Raw genomic sequence first — 17,538 nt, forward strand, 5'->3', positions numbered from 1 at the left:
TTGAATTCTGTGGTATGTTAATTTTACCAAATAAACAATTTGTTGAATGGGTCCTGTAGTTTGGACGCATTTAAAGAAACTGTATGGTACATTGACCAAGTTTAGCCAAGTAACGGTTCTTCTTGGTTTCTTTTGCTTGTTATCAGAAATAATCTAAAGGCACTCTATTGTTTGCGAATGTGTACCGGAAGTTAAGGGCAGTCCACCGATGCGCGCATGCATACTGCACAGTAACGTTTGTTTATGTTGTCACTTTGTTTTTAAATATCCCACATAAACGGTTTCAATGAAATCTAATTGCACATTTATCTTGTTTGAAATTCGTGTCTTGGCTTGAAACAGAAAGTTAATGTTTTTTCCTTACAGAAGGTCTGCATTCATTACAAATGAGCTAATAAAATACTTTAGATGAATTTAGTCATGAGGCAAGTAGTCGTGTAATAAGCACAATAATGTACAACCAACCAGTTGTTGTTGCAAAAAAACTTTTTATCACCTTAAGGTCCTTATCACACTATCAGGGTTTAGTCTGCGATAACAACCGGCTGGCTTTTAATTATCCTTTATATAGCATTCACTGATAAGATATTTCTCCAATGTATAAAAAACCCCACACAACTCAAAGTTTAAAATCTCAATTATTTTAATAATTGACATTTTGTTTTTACATATTTTGTCCACAGGATATCAAAAGCTGAAGTAAAAAGCACAATTCCAAAAACATTAACAAACATATTATAACTATTTACAAAACTTTCCAGTGATAAAAAAAAATTCAATTACACTTGATCATCAAAATAAGGATTTTATAATCACTTAGCAGTTCTTGTTCTCAGTTTTCTCTTGATAATCAAATGATCGCTCTCTTTATCATCCTCACAACCTCCAACCTGTAAAATAATTTACTGAATTTAATACACAATGATAATAACAACACAACGTTTGCGTTTATTCATGAGACTCATTGGTTTGCCATGAGGCGTGTTCGACATGAGATGCAGCATTGCTCAGATCGATCGGCCTATGACATCAAAGTTTGGCAAGATCTACGCGACAGTACAGCTTTCAAATAGTTCTCGCGTTACTTTGATATCATCTGCCGATCGGTCTGCGCATTGCTATGGCAGTAAAAGTGGAAACAAAGAATAACATGGGCACGTCATTAACAGGCGTACCTTTTCTTGCTAAGAAAATGTGAATTTCTCCGGACTCAAACATTGTTGAAAATATTTGAAATAATGCGAGTACACAAGTGAACAAACTTTGTTACACTGTGCTAGTGGTTTTTAGATATTTGAATCCAAAAATGTTACATATTGTGCCTTTAAAAGAAATCAATTGTCAAGTCTAGTTGTCATGATACAACATATGGCACTCATATGATTTATTTATATGTGCATAAAGCTTTCCTGATTCACTCTTACATCATTTATGCACAGAATGTTACATGTTACTTACAGGATGAGAGGGTATGTCCATCGGAGAGGAAACGTGGGTCTTAAAGAGCTTCCGTTTGGATCTCTTGGGTTTGTTGTTCTTGGAAGGCCTCAGAGGTTCGGGGGATTTAACCATGCTCATGATCTTCTTGGCTGTGGTGGGAGGTAAAACTTGTGTCATGCTGAGATACAGTATGAAACACTTTTGGCAGAGACCTGCAATCGATGCCATTGTCTAAACTGAAGAGTTAGAGCTGACCTTTGCTACCAAAGAGAGTTGGAGAACCCTGAATAAAGTCACCAATCTTCTGGAGCGCGCCGTCTTTTTTAGCTTTCAGGCTGGCTGGAGAATCTTTCTGATTTAACGGACTCGCTGTTTTTCCTTGCACTGTAGGAGTCTGGGTGCAAAAAAAATAAAGAACACAGTTAATAAACATTAAATGATGTCACGGGAACATTAAAGGTAGAAGTCGTGTAGTTACTTCAACAGAATTGATGTTCTCCTTGTTCACCCTGAGCCGTCTGTTTTTTCGATTTTCAGACTCCACCGCATTCTAAAACAAAACCAAACACCCTTAAAAATACAATTTCTATGTTTATGTATTGCATTGTAAATGACTGTTAAGTTTTCAGAAACTATTTTATATTGTTGGCAATTTTTCAACAGTATTTTTAGTCAAGGTTTCCACATACTGTACCTGCATTTCTGGGCTCTTTCTCTTTCTGGCTGTGCGTCTGAGTTTGATTGTAACAGATTCTTCCTCTCCTGGTTTCCTGACATTTATTCGGTCAGGTTTAAGTGGAGTGAAACTAATTTCCAGCTGAGGTTTAGGGAAGCGCTGTTCTCTTAGACTCTTCGTGGAAAGAACGGAAGAGTCCAGTACTGCCACCTGCTCATAACAATCAACAAAATACACACATAATGCAAAAAGAGTAAGTGATTATCATCTTTACATGATGCGTGCATGTGTGCATTGTTTAATATCACTATACTGACCTCTTGTGTTGGATTTAAAGTGTCACCTTCATTTGACTTCACATCGGAAGCCTGTTCAGAACGGATGTTATTCTGGGTTTCAGATTTAAAAGAAGCAGCCAAATCATCCCTTTCCTTTTGTAATTTTGAAATGGCACCTTGTTTCTCAGCCAGCTGCTGCTTTAACATTTCCTATATTCAGAAGTGAGAAATGTGAGGAACATTTTGAGACTTAAAGAACAGGGGAAACTAAAAATCTACATTAAATGTAATTATATACTTTATATAACTGACACTCAGCATTTTTATTATTATTCCAAACCTAAAACATTAGGATTTGTAAAAATATTTTCAAAACATTACTTTCCTAGACACTGGTTCCACATCCTAACTAGACAGATATCAGTCATTTTAAAATGGCAATGGAAAATATTAGCCAAGACTTGTGTCAGATGGGCTAAGAGAAGTTATTATTTTACGTAACGTTACTTTAGGACTCAAAATCTACCAGATGCCCATATATAGCCAATAGTGCACCTATTCTGTTTTCAAATATTTTATAAATTAACAGTTCTCTGAATCTTACCATTAATGAAACATTTAATGCTTTAAAGGTCCAGTGTGTGATTTTTTGGAGGATCTGCTAACAGAAATACAATATAATATACATAACTACGTCTTCAGAGGTGTATAAAGACCTTACATAATGAAGCGTTATGTTTTTATTACCTTAGAATGAGCTATTTCTATCTACATACATACATCTGAAATTCACCATGTTGTTTCTACAGTAGCCCTAAACAGACAAGCTGCTCTACAGAGCGCGTTTTGTAAATATGTTATCTTCTGCAAAGCACCGAAAATGCGACGACATCTTTCTGTGCAGCAGTGTTAATTTTGACAGCAAATTTTGATTTAGTTTTAGTCATAGTCTTTTGACGAAAATGAAATTTAGTTTTAGTCACATTTTAGTCATCCCCATCATTGTAGTTTTAGTCTAGTTTTAGTCGACGAAATATGAAAAACATTTTAGTCGAATAAATATACATTGTATTTAAGTCTACTAAAATCTAAGGTTTAAATCATTTACTTGGTGTAATTAAATGTTCCATAAAAAGATTCAACTGTTTCGACATAATTTACTTCACCTTAGAATGAAATTAAACCAGGTCATTATCTTTATTTTTCAGAAAAGTTCAGTAACTAGATTTGCATTGTTGGAACAGAATATTAGACCATGAAGGAAATGTTCCAGTTCATTCAATCCCATTTAACTCAATTGACTCGTTAAGTAGGGCGTGTTCATTCAACCAATGAAACGCTCTGACAGGGCTCACACTCAAAGGCTATTGGCTCATGGCATGCATCTTTGAAGAAAGAGCTGCACTGTCTTTGCTTGAGACAGCAATGAATGAGAAATAGCTTTCATATAAATTGTATTACATTTCTTTAGTCATGCAAACATGTTACATAATTGGTTCGAATGTACAGTTTGACTCACTTCATCACTTCTATAATCAGTAGAGGACAGCGCTGGTTTCTTTTGGCTGACTTTATGTTGCATTTCACGTTATGCAGCAGCTCGTGTTAAGTTAACATTGGCATATAAAAACGTTTGAGCTTGCCTTCGTAATGTGTTTCGGGGTGACTCGCCTGCAGTCGCGCTTCAAGTTTGCGGCGTTTTACCGGCGATCGTGAAGGAAAATAAGACGCTTTGTAAACCGCGTGCAGACAAAGAATACATGTCTGTGCATCCCCTTCTCCCAGAGACTTCTCTCTACCGTTTATATGAGATAAGCACATGCGTGCAAACTGATGTCCGCCAGGTGGGACAAGAATATTTTTGTCTCGTTTTTATTAGTTGACGAAAATGTCAGTATATTTTTATTACAGTTTTTGTTATCATGCATTCATTTTTATTTAGTTATCGTCTCGTTTTCGTCAGTGAAAACATGTCATTAACGAATACTTTTCGTCGTAGTTTTCGTCAACGAAATTAACACTGCTGTGCAGCCACCGTAGTGCTTCGAAAGTGAGGGGGAGAGGCAAGCCATTGGTTGCAATTCGCAATCTCACCACTAGATGCCGTTAAAATATCCACATTGCTCCTTTAAGTATAATAATGATGAAAATAAATTGGGACCACTTTTCTCAACCACAGTATGGCTATTAAGATACAAAAAGAATAAAGAGTGAAAAAAATAAAACATTGATAACTTTTCATCCCCTAAATGATCCGCTCGATTCAGTGAAAATGATCCAGATCTCATTTATAAAAGTGTGTAGGATCCTTACTAAAAGTGTACGTGCGCCCGAAAACCAAAAATAGCGTACGCCAAAAAATATTCAGATTTATAAAACCGTGCATACGCACACCTGTAGTGTTGTCAAACGTACCGGTACTTCGGGTCCAAGTCGGTACTTAAAAATAAAAAAGTTGTCGGTACCTTATTTTCATAAGACCCTTACTCTTTCAGTGCACATGGATTAAAGAGAAAAAAATTCTTCTGACTGATTTTTTTTCAGGCCAAGTCATATTCCTTTAACTGACACTTTATCTAAATAGTCGAAACCAATAGCGTTTTAAAGGGAGATGTTTTGAACCACTTTATGTAGTATTGACAGTTTGCGTATTTTAAAAGCTATTTTTAATCTATGAAAAATATATACTTACCTAGACAAATAATCAACCATCTATAACTTTTCAGTGCATTTTTTAATTTATCTTATAAGACCAAACAATGTTTTCTAAAACTCTTAATAATGAACAGAAAAAATAACAAAATAAAAGCACCACTGAAGACCAAACATTTTGTTTGTATTTGTCTCCGGAGTGCTTTTCACTTTTTCTGCCTTTTGGCTGTGAAACCCTATTCCTGAAGCTTGGCCACACCTGACACCCGTTTATGCCGCCATGTTTGTTTCTGCCGTGGTCTGAGATGTGTCGGATTTACATCACGTGAATTCACCCACTTCTCTTAAAAAACACAAACGGAAGTGCCTGGTGAACTGGTAGAAGAATTGAGTGATCTTAACAATTGCTTACATTGCAGATACTGTGTCTGATCTGAATAAAACACGTGTCAAATTACATTTGAGGAGATTGTTATTGCCGCTGTTATTATACAATCTCTCAATGTATTTTGTGCTTGTAGGCACGTGTATGTCTGAAGCCTAAATTAAACAATATGTGGTTGAAAGCACTGCATAGTTGTGATATGTGATTATATCTCTGGCTCAGTGCCAGCCAAAGCGCGTAATGTTCTAATCACACCGGTGTGATCGTACGTGCCAAAGGAGACGTGTCTGTCTGCTATGGAAAGCCAGGAGTATGGCGCTCACTTTGTATCGTTTCTTTCCTTACTCAGCTTAAAGACGTGTCAACGTACACCACATCGGCTACTGCCATACTAGAAATCAATACTTGGAGTAATAAGTATTTTAACCATACTTACGAAAGTTAACCACTAAGCACGTTTAACCCTAGTTTCTGAATCAAAACGTTTTACTACAGTAACCATATAGGCTGTATATTTATGTATATTATATTTTATTAATAAAACTATTTTAACCACCTTTTGATTTCTGGATAAAAATCTGTCATCATTGATTTGGGAATATTTTCTAATCATTGCTAAAATGTTAAAAATTAGCAATTTGAGGTTATATCCTGTGCATGGACATCCTACGAATAGATGGTTCTGTGTGATAACTGATTTGTATTTGGAGCCATTCATAATTTCCTTCTAACTGTTAGGCCTACATGTTTGTCTCTGTTCTTTTGTTGTTGTTGTTGTTTTGTTTCCTTCTGTGTGCCCATTAACCAAACAGTATAGATACTGTGCAGAATTCCCTGCGCATGGGCGGGCCTAACCTGTTGATCTCATCTTGCGCATGCGCTGAGACATTAGTCAGCAGTTCTGTGTAACGGAGTTCACATCGCCTCCTGAAAACCACATGCACATCACTGTTTAAATAAATACCTGGATTTTACAATCTCACTCTGGACTAGTTGCAGTTCTTTCTAACAGAAGAATTAGGCCAGCTGATGCCCAACGACCCCAATACCACAAAACATCCCACAGATACCAAGAGTCGGAACAGCCACTAGGTGGCGCTTCGGTAGCACGAACACTTCGGTACGCCATACCCTTAAAATACATCAGTGCCATTTTTTTGTCTCAAGATGCACATCTATAAAGCTGATGTTGCTTCAGTATTTCTCCATTGCTTTGTGGGTTTATTAAAGACTCTCCATTTATTTATATTCATTATGTGCTTCACAGTATATTTCCACATCAGGTACCGATCTAGCTACAGTATGTATGCATGTATGTATGCATGTATGCATGTATGTATCTATCTATCTACAGTATCTATCTATCTATCTATCTACAGTATCTATCCATCTATCTATCTATCTACAGTATCTATCTATCTATCTATCTACAGTATCTATCTATCTATCTATCTATCTACAGTATCTATCTATCTATCTATCTATCTACAGTATCTATCTATCTATCTATCTATCTATCTACAGTATCTATCTATCTATCTATCTATCTACAGTATCTATCTATCTATCTATCTACAGTATCTATCTATCTATCTATCTATCTATCTATCTATCTATCTATCTATCTATCTATCTATCTATCTATCTATCTATCTATCTACAGTATCTATCGATCGATCGATCGATCTATCTACAGCAGGGGTGGCGAACCTGTTTGGCATGATGAGCCAAAAAATATACCTTATCACTGCAAAGAGCCACATATATGGAAAAAACTGTCTAACAAGAACTTTTACACAAAATTACATAAATGAGCCTTTATAAGCCGACCTTTTTTAACATTAGTGTGACACCTGGCAGTCTTTCATTTCCACAATACTTTTTAGGTTTGGCTTGTATTCAGTTGTGGCGACTCGCAGCCAGTAACTCTTTCACATGTCTGTCAGTAAGAACAGAGCGATGCTTTGATTTGACTTGTTTCAGGGTGGAAAAAAGTGATTCACAGAGATAGATGTAAGTCGACCCAAACATTGACAACAGTTTAAGTGCAGCCTGTTTGACATTGGGATATCTCTCAGTTGGCACCATGTTCCAAAACTCCACGGTTCCTTCCCTCAGAGTACACTTAAGTCTGTCATCCTCAGAAAGTTCAATCATTTCAAGCTGAGATGCTGCTTCATCTTACACTAACGGGGCTTTCAAACAGTCTGTTTCAGCAGTGAACGGGTTGATGAGGAATGTAATCTCAGATCTTTTTTGCCGTAAATCAGAGAATCTGTTTTCAAAACACTGCTCAAGATTTTCAAGGAGTGTTGCATACCGTTCAGCACTCGCTTTTACAACCTCTGCCACTTGTTCACTTGCCTTCAACAAAGAGGGAAAATGTGTGAGCTCTCTCTTTTGTAGATGTGTCTTGAACAGCTTGAGTTTGTTGATAAATGTGAAAACACTCTGAACCAAGTCAGGCAGCAACTTTAACCTCCCTTGCAGATCCACATTTAGTCCATTCAAATAATGCAGCATGTCGACCAAAAATGCCAAATCTGATATCCACTGGGGGTCATGCAGCTCAGGATAGTCCTTCTCTTTCTCCGCAAGAAACACCTTCACTGGATTCAAAAGCTCAAAAAAGCGGGAAAGAACATTACCTCTTGAAAGCCATCTCACAGTGCAGTGCAGAAGCACATCAGATGGAAGATCTTCATCAAGTTCAGCAATGAGATTTCGGAACTGTCTGTGATTGAGAGCATGTGTGCGTATAAAATTGACAATTTCCAGCACAGGTTTCGTTACGTGGTCTAAGTTTAGTTTTTTAGACACCAAGTGTTCTTGGTGAATAATATAACAGTGAAACTTCCAAAAATCTGGAAAACGTTCATCAGCTTTACACAACCCTACAAGGCCATTCTTAGATCCGACCATAGATGGCGCTCCATCCGTGGCAATTGCGGTTAGTTTTGATAACGGTAGATTGGCTTTCTCAACAGCTGTCATCAGTGTCTCTTTCAGGTCGATGCCACGAGTCCTGTCTGTCAGTGGCATAATGTCAAGCAGCTCTTCTTTAATCGTGCAGTCTTCTGACACAGACCGAACAAATATTGCCATCTGTGGCTTATCCTGAACATCGCAGGATTCATCAACAGCAATGCTGAAATACATGCACTTCTAAAGATCGGAATATAAATTCGTTTCAACAGCGTTATTAATGTCCGATATTCTTTGTTCAACAGTGTGTCGTGACAATTGAAGGTCCGCTACCGAACGTTTCAAATGTTCGTTTTTGGGACAAAAAACATCAATAACATCATTGAGGCACTTTTTAATGAAGTCCCCTTCACGGTATGGCTTTTTAGCTCGCGCAATATTCCATGCCAGCTGATATGATGCTAATGTGACCGTCTCTGAATGTTTGGTAAATTTCTGAAAGAGCTGAGTTTGCTTCTCTGACTGACGTTTCAACATTTTTACCTTGTGCTTTCGAAGTTGGGAAATTCCAGGCCCTCGGTAGGATGGAGTGTGGTGAAATGGCGCTCAAGATTTGAAGCCTTAAAATGCGACAGTGAAGTCTGACATATCAAGCAGAATGGTTTTCCGTTTCTTTCAACAAAAAAAAGATAAATCCTCCCATTCAGATTGAAATGTTCTGTGCTCATCTACATATTTGCGTTTAGCTGTACGCTTCCCTGACTCCGCCATGATGATTGCCAATTACAGTACGAACTAGACGAGGCTAGCCGCTAGTAGCGCATGACGTTCAGTACAAAAATAATTATTTAAAAAAGATACATTTCATTTTTTTATTTCAAAATTAATTTGTATACATTTCTGTTTAGTTTAGTTCAGTTTAATATTATTTAAAAACAAAAAATGCGATTAAGAAGCAACTTGTGGATAGATGATTTAAGAGCCGCAAAGAGGCAGTCAAAGAGCCGCGGGTTCGCCACCCCTGATCTACAGTATCGATCTACAGTATCGATCTACAGTATCTATCTATCTATCTATCTATCTATCTATCTATCTATCTATCTATCTATCTATCTATCTATCTATCTATCTATCTATCTATCTATCTATCTATCTATCTATCTATCTATCTATCTATCTATCTATCTATCTATCTATCTATCTATTATAAAAATTGTAGTTCTGTGTTTTTTAAGCTTGTTTACTGTACTTGTCACACAGCAGCTTTTAGGCATTGTTCTGTTTTTGTTATAAGTCAGAAATGACAAGGCAGCTTTCCGCAATAGAAAGTCAATTGAGAGCATTGGATTGCTATTTACAGTGACTCCGCCCACCAGTATCTGACTGGAATAGAGAAAATGTAGAAATATAGTGTTATTGCAGCCGCCCCAGTAGCATAGAGCATAAAGTGTGTGTAAATTACTTCATGTCGTTGCAGGCTCGAATCCGCCTTTTGCTGAACATCCCCCCCAACCCCCCCGTCACATATCAGATTGTGGGGCATTTGCTTTTAACAAAATTATGAAAATATTTGGAAATGTTTAGAAATCTTGTAAATAATAAGCACATTTAGGTGTATGGTTAAGGTGTAAGGGTTTATTGTCCCAAACAGTTTACAACAATACTGAGGTGCAAATAGGAGGCCTACCAAACAAAAAACTGCGGAATTCTGTGCGGCACTGTAATATGGTTTCCTGTTGAATAGTCTTATCCCTCAAAACATAAAGCATAAATCAACCAATTATCAATCTGTTATCTAAAATAGCTCAGAGCTGCATCTCATAAATCTTAATTTATAGCAAGCAGATATAGACAGAGCACAACACAGTTTTACAAATTCTGACAATAACAAACATGAACAGAAATTCAGAATTATAGAAATAAGCATCAAATGTAGCCCTACATAAACTGTGCCAAAATAAGCATGATTATCTATGATGATAGCCTATCTACAGTATAACAGTAAATATATTGTATATATGAAGAAATAAAGAAAAATAGACAGCTCCACACGCATGGCAGACGCACGTTCTCCAGACGCTTTGGCAGACGCACGTTCTCCAGGCGTGTCTGTAGACGTTTATTGCCTAAGACGTTTATGGCTGGCAGACGGCAGACGTAATCCACACGTTAATTTCTAACGTGACGTCAATGTGACGTCTGTATAGATCAACAGCTACACGTTACTAACGTGTCTACGTGACGTGATATTTGCGTGTACGTCTCCATATAAAACAAATGGAGACGTACATGCACGCTCACACGCATGTTATCTGTCGTGCTTGTCAGCCTCGTTCGCCAACGATACAAAGCGAGCGCCATATTTAGGACCCTTTGGAACGCCATACACTTCGTGACAGCGTACAGTACTTTCTGTGTACCATGGAAGTTCATCGCGAGCAGAAGGATCAGGGTAGGGTTGCACCAGCCATTCGTAAGTTCTTTCTTAAACTTGAACGTAAAGTCCACACTAGAGGTTTAGTAACTACTACTAGCTAGTTTGTAACTAAATCTGTAATCTGTATGTTATTCGGTTGCACCATTTGGTCTTAAGGCACAACGTAGCTAGCTCGTAAGCTCTCTGTAAAGTAATGCGTAGTCGCATAATATGACGTTTACCTTCAACAGTCCAATAGCAGCCTTTAAATTCGTGAGGAAAAGTTGTGTTGAAATGTTGTGAATTTCAAAACATTCTTGATTTAAAATTATTTTACCTCTCATAATAACGGTAAAAACGGTATATAGAATACTACCTTTCATGAATAACGTATTTAAAAGTAGATTAATAAACAAATGCTGTTTAAAACAATACAGCCTACTTAATGCAATAATAAATGACATGCAATATGGGTGATTTCATTTTACTGCCAACCGCCAATTTGTTTAAAAGAAGATCGTTTCATTTTGACGTGCACAACACAGGCAGATATACACACACGGAGGCGCGCTAGGACGGTTTGTGTTAGAGCAGTCAAAAATTAAATGTCATCACAAAGGTAACTGACTGTAAATGTCAGCATTATCATGTGTGTAAATCATTGAAGAATGTCGAGTGAAACAAGAGCTTATTCAGTTAGTTTGCTATTTTATTCCTACAGTTACTGCTGATAGGAGGCTTCTGTAAATATTTAGTTTATACGTAACGTTACGCTTCAACTAAGTTGAATGGTGCAACTCAGAAATATTTTGTAGTGCGTAAGTTGTAACTTAGTGCCCATTTAAGTCAAAACTACAGTAGGCTAAGTTGTAACTTACGCACAGGTGGTGCAACCGGCCCAAAATAATTCTTGTTTAACTGGATTTTATTCATTAATTATATTTTCGCGAAAGTTTAAATTGGGGTACTGCAATGTTTATTTTCTATAAAAAATGCAAACTTACTGCAAATGATAGCTAGCAAATATTTTAAAATAATGTTAGCACATGAAAGCATTGCAAATAAATAGTTTACTTGACGTTCTTTGTGTATGTTTTTGTCCAGCAAACTATGTGTAATGAAGAATTGGTGTAAATTACAGTAGAAGTTAAAGAATTTCTGTCTGTAAGGATTTATTGGTCACCCTCATAAAATCACTGGGTCCTGTGTCTGCATACTCTTTTGCTCAGCAATAAAAATACTAAACTATTAGGGCATAGAATAAGTAGGCGAATTGGGACACAGCAAATGTGTTTTGCAACTCTGTTGAGAAGTTGTCATAAAAAAATTCTGTTCCCGTGTGAATTGTGTCTGCTGAGGACCCAATTTAGTAGGTAGTTGTAATGCCTGATCACAAAGTTGTTATCTCGACATCTCGAGCTAAATACGCTGGGTAAAATAATAGCATTAAAATGACATGTTAAAATTTAAGTTTACGAAAAAACATATGAGCATATAAGCTTGATGCAACATACACGCTAGTATTTCTGGGTCAACATCTGCTTAACAAGCAAAAAACATCACTTTTGATATTTTTAAATTACCATGGTTTTATTATAGTAAATAACTAAAATAGTAAAAACGAGATTTGTTTGATTTCATTACCCATAGCCTCATTTATACACTTTTATATGTCCGCAATCGGCCATCTTGCCGATAACATCTCGCGTTGGTCCATGTGATTTGGACAATTTCAAGTTACGCCCCCTTCCAAGTTACGCCCCTTCCCAGTTACGCCCCTCTCTTGCACTCCGCAGACAGACACTATTGCGTCAAAGGGTTAACAACATTATGAAAAGTGAATTTAAGACATTGAGGGCAGGCTGGAACCCTGCAATTGATGGAAATCCATCGTAGACTCGCTGCAATTAACGGAAAAGAACTTTAATCCATGAGGGAAGGTTTTGTGCGTCCGCAACGGTTATAAACGAGACCCCTGATCTACATTTTTGAATTTGAATTGACGGTCATTTTCCGTATCAGATTCGGGCTCGAATTGATATAAGGAAGTACCGATGACATTTTATCAACTGACTTGTGTTTTAAATTGTTATTCACAGAGGGTAAAACATATCCTTAAGTATATCCCATACCAAAAATCATCCTTAAACGCACCGATAATTTATTTTTATCGGATCACTCGCTATTAGCCTCAGGCTGTTAGCATTCCCAGCCTGCCTGCTCACTGCTTAACACACTGTTCTCATTATTACATCACTAATGGCTAATGTTTCAGATGTGTTTGTACCTCTGAGTGCAGATGAGGAAACGATCGCACTTCAGTCGGAACTGGAGGCTGTGGAGAAGCAAATCCAGGATCTACTAGAGAAGCAGACATGGCTGCGAGAATGTAAAACGGCGCTGGAAACATCCAGAGCTGACGCTCGCAAATCCGCGGTAAGTTTTCATGGCGATTTTAATACTCCTTCCACTTCTACTCCGCGTGTTTCTCTGCACAGAGCCCAGGCTTCGAGAACACGGTCAGCCCAAATGAACTTCACTCCTGCACCGGCACACCCACGGCGAAAGGAGCGAGCCAGGACTGGAGCGATGACCCAACCGCCGCCACCGGTCTTCGAGATCCCGACCAGGAACCGCTTTGCCGCCCTCTGCGAGACGGAATGCAACGCTGTGGTCATCGGAGACTCAATCGTCCGGAACGTACGCGCTTCCTCCACTAAAGGTAAGGTGCGCACTCATTGTTTTCCTGGCGCCCGTGTTCTTGATGTCTCTGCGTCGGAGCTGTCGTGCTGCACGCGGGGGTGAATGACGTCAGGATGCGGCAGTCGGAGATCCTGAAGAGGGACTTCAGGAGTCTGATTGAGACAGTACGGAACGCATCGCCCACGGCGAGGATCATCGTATCAGGGCAGCTTCCTACCTACCGACGAGGGAATTAAATGTTCAGTAGACTATTTGCTCTAAATAAATGGTTGATGTCATGGTGTATTGAACAGAAGCTGCTCTTTGTTAATAATTTTGATCTGTTCTGGGAGCGACCCAGGCTCTTCCGCCCTGACGGCCTGCACCCCAGCAGCATCGGAGCGGTTCTTCTGTCTGACAACATCTCAAAGACGCTACGCACCGCTTGACTACGTCTCCCAGCGGTAAGTCAAAACTTCAACCATAGTCTGTGTTCCTCCCACTCATCTGTTAGAAATGTTACTGCTTCCAAATGCATAGAGACTGTGTCTATCCCCCGAATAATACTACAAAATAACAAAATAGCCAAATCTCAGAGAAAAAATCTAATCATGATTAAACCTGAGGACAATGTAATAAATGACCAAAACAAACTCAAAGTTCGGCCTACTTAATATTAGATCACTAAATTCAAAAGCAGTTATTGTAAATGAAATGATCACAGACAACAGTTTTGATATACTTTGCCTTACCAAAACCTGGCTTAAAACAAATGATTATTACGGTCTAAATGAGTATACACCACCAAGCTACTGTTATATGCATGAGCCACGTCCGGTTGGTCGAGGTGGCGGTGTCACAACAATCTTTAGAGACTTTCTTACTGTAACTCAGAGAACGGAGCATAAATTTAAATCATTTGAAGTGCTTGCGTTGAACATAATTGTTCCAATTGACAGTAAAAAATCATTGCTTTCTTGTACGTTGGCTACAGTGTATAGACCCCCTGGTACCTACACTGATTTTCTGAAAGAGTTTGCGGACTTCCTATCGGACCTATTGGTTAACGTTGATAAAGTGCTAATTGTCAGAGACTTTAATATCCACGTAGATAGTGCTAACAATGCATTAGCAGTGGCGTTTACAGAGCTATTACACTCGTTTGGAGTAACACAACACATCAATGGACCCACTCATCGATTTAATCATACACTAGACTTGATTATATCTCACGGAGCCGATCTAACCAATATAGATATTATACCTCAAAGCGACGATGTCACTGATCACTATCTTATAACATGTACACTGCGCACTGCAGAAATCAGCCGTTTAACTCGTTATCGACAGGGTAGAACAATTACATCGACTACTAAATATAGTTTCGCAAAGAGCTTGCCAGATCTGACTCCTTTAATAACCATACCAATAAATACAGAATCGCTCGATGACATGACCAGCAAATTGGGTACTATTTTCTCTAATACATTAGAAGCTGTCGCACCTATGAAGTCAAAAAAGATTAATGAGAAAAACGCAGCACCATGGTACAATAGCACCACTCGCGCCCTTAAAAGAGAAACACGTAAACTGGAGCGCAAATGGAAACAAACCCAATTAGAGGTCTTTAAAATTGCGTGGAAAGAGAGTGCCCACTGTTATAAAAAGGCACTACAAGCAGCAAAGGCTGAGCACCTCTGTAACCTCATAGAAACTAACAAAAACAATCCAAGGTTTTTATTTAGTACAGTTGCTAAACTAACAAATAAACAGACTTCACCTGACCTGGGTATTCCTCCACACCTTGGTAGCAATGATTTCATGATTTTTTTTACAGAGAAAATCGAAAACATACGAGACAAAATAGTAAAAACTCAACCTCCAAGTCTGTCCTATAAATTAGTACCAACCATCGCCCCAAAAGAAAGGCTACAGTGTTTTTCACCTATAAAACAGGAAGATTTAATTAAACTTATTGCAACATCTAAACCTACAACTTGCTTATTAGACCCCATACCAACTAAATTATTAAAAGAGTTATTACCCATTGCAATTGAGCCCATTTATAACATTATCAACTCGTCAATTAATCTAGGCCATATCCCAGGAGCCTTTAAACTGGCCGTCATTAAGCCTCTTATCAAGAAACCAAACTTAGACCCCAATGAACTAGGAAACTATAGACCGATTTCAAATCTCCCTTACCTGTCTAAAATACTAGAAAAAGTAGTGTCCACTCAGTTGTGCTCTTTCTTACAAAATAATGACATACACGAAAAATTCCAGTCAGGCTTTAGACCGCATTATAGTACTGAAACTGCGCTCGTTAAAATTACAAACGACCTGCTTATAGCATCAGATAAAGGTAACATCTCACTCCTAGTCCTGCTTGACCTTAGTGCTACGTTCGATACTGTAGAGTAGACCATAAAATACTTCTAGATCGCTTACACAATTATACCGGTATTCAGGGACAGGCACTACAATGGTTCAGATCTTACTTATCAGACAGACATCAATTTGTCCATTTAAATGGGGAATCATCAAATCTAACGCAAGTAAATTATGGATTACCTCAGGGATCGGTTTTAGGACCCTTGCTATTCTCCATATACATGCTGCCCCTTGGAAACATTATTAGAAAACATGGAATTAGCTTCCACTGTTATGCAGATGATACTCAGCTATATATCTCATCAAGACCAGATGATTCCTTCCAACTATCCAAATTGGCAGAGTGCATCGACGATATAAAGCATTGGATGACATGTAATTTCCTTCTTTTAAATTCTAATAAAACAGAAATATTACTTATCGGACCAAAGACACGTGAGCAGAATATTTAGGATTATAACCTGCAAATTGAAGGCTGCACTGTTACTCCAACAAATACAGTTAAAGACCTCGGCGTTATATTAGACAGCAACATGTCATTTAAAAATCACATCTCAAATGTCACAAAAACAGCCTTCTTCCACCTTAGAAATGTTGCCAAATTGCGAAATATTTTATGTGCGGCTGACGCAGAGAAGCTTATTCATGCATTTGTGACCTCAAGACTTGACTACTGTAATGCACTGCTTAGTGGTTGTCCTGCAGCATCAATAAACAAACTACAGTTAGTTCAGAATGCAGCTGCCAGAGTTCTAACCAGGTCCAGAAAATACGATCACATAACCCCAATGTCATCATCCCTTCACTGGCTACCCATTAAGTATCGTATTGACTTTAAAGTTCTTTTAATTACTTATAAAGCCTTAAACGGTTTAGCCCCTACCTACATAACAGAGCTTCTACCACACTACAACCCATCACGCTCTCTAAGATCTCAAAACTCCAGACTTTTGATAACACCTAGAATAACTAATCCACCAAAGGGGGTAGAGCTTTCTCATACGTAGCACCTAAACTCTGGAATAGCCTCCCCGATACTACTCGAGGGTCAGACACACTCTGCCAATTTAAATCTAGATTAAAGACACATCTTTTCAGCCAAGCATTCACTAATACATAGCTAATGAACAGCAGCTACACTAATTATTCTCTTTCTGCCCTCGCCTCGGGATGCCCATCCCCATCCCGAGGTAGGGAGAGATTCCGCCAGGCCCAGATGAACGTCATATGCCCATACCCAACTAGAGATTACGCCAGCTACATCGGAAAATCCCGTGCCATCCTCCTGCGAGAGCCTGCGGACTGACTGACCATCCCAGCTCCATCCAAGGCAATTCCATCACCACCCAAGAAAAAGGCGACCATCTGGCCGGCCCAGCTCAGACAATTCCATCCCCAACCGAGAGCAAAGACGGACTACCTTTCACATTAATGCTAAATTTACAATACTTCGTATTTAATGCTAAACTTACATCACATGACAGCAGTTTGAAGTTATAGCTGCACTCAGTGACTTTGATTGGAGGTTGCTGGGTGGGTGTTTGTAGGGAGTGGGGGGGCTTGTTGGTTGTGGTTCGGGGCGTTTCATTTGTTGGGACTGTGTGGGTCTGGTCTGGTCTGGTTGGTCTTGTTTTGTGGTCGATGTCGGACAACGGAGGAATAAAGTTAATTATGCCATTACTACTTTTCC

At 38.5% G+C, this 17,538-nt stretch overlaps 1 protein-coding gene across 3 annotated transcripts in view; it reads right to left on the reverse strand.

Annotated features, from left to right (window-relative positions):
- Positions 1 to 666: 666 nt before the first annotated feature.
- The window catches only part of kif20bb (kinesin family member 20Bb), a 38,062-nt gene continuing 21,190 nt past the window's right edge, over positions 667 to 17,538 (reverse strand). For 2 of the 3 annotated variants that reach the window (XM_057358211.1, XM_057358208.1), the window contains exons 26-31: positions 2,434 to 2,604; positions 2,135 to 2,329; positions 1,919 to 1,990; positions 1,696 to 1,834; positions 1,459 to 1,589; positions 667 to 890 (exon numbers count right to left, since the gene is read on the reverse strand). In XM_057358211.1, the coding sequence (XP_057214194.1) occupies positions 813 to 890; positions 1,459 to 1,589; positions 1,696 to 1,834; positions 1,919 to 1,990; positions 2,135 to 2,329; positions 2,434 to 2,604 (786 nt within the window). In that variant the 3' untranslated portion in view covers positions 667 to 812. The remainder of the gene's footprint in view (positions 891 to 1,458; positions 1,590 to 1,695; positions 1,835 to 1,918; positions 1,991 to 2,134; positions 2,330 to 2,433; positions 2,605 to 17,538) is intronic. The other variant, XM_057358209.1, reaches the window with a different exon arrangement.

The sequence above is a fragment of the Triplophysa rosa genome, linkage group LG18 (assembly GCF_024868665.1).
Source record: "Triplophysa rosa linkage group LG18, Trosa_1v2, whole genome shotgun sequence".
NCBI lineage: Eukaryota > Metazoa > Chordata > Actinopteri > Cypriniformes > Nemacheilidae > Triplophysa > Triplophysa rosa.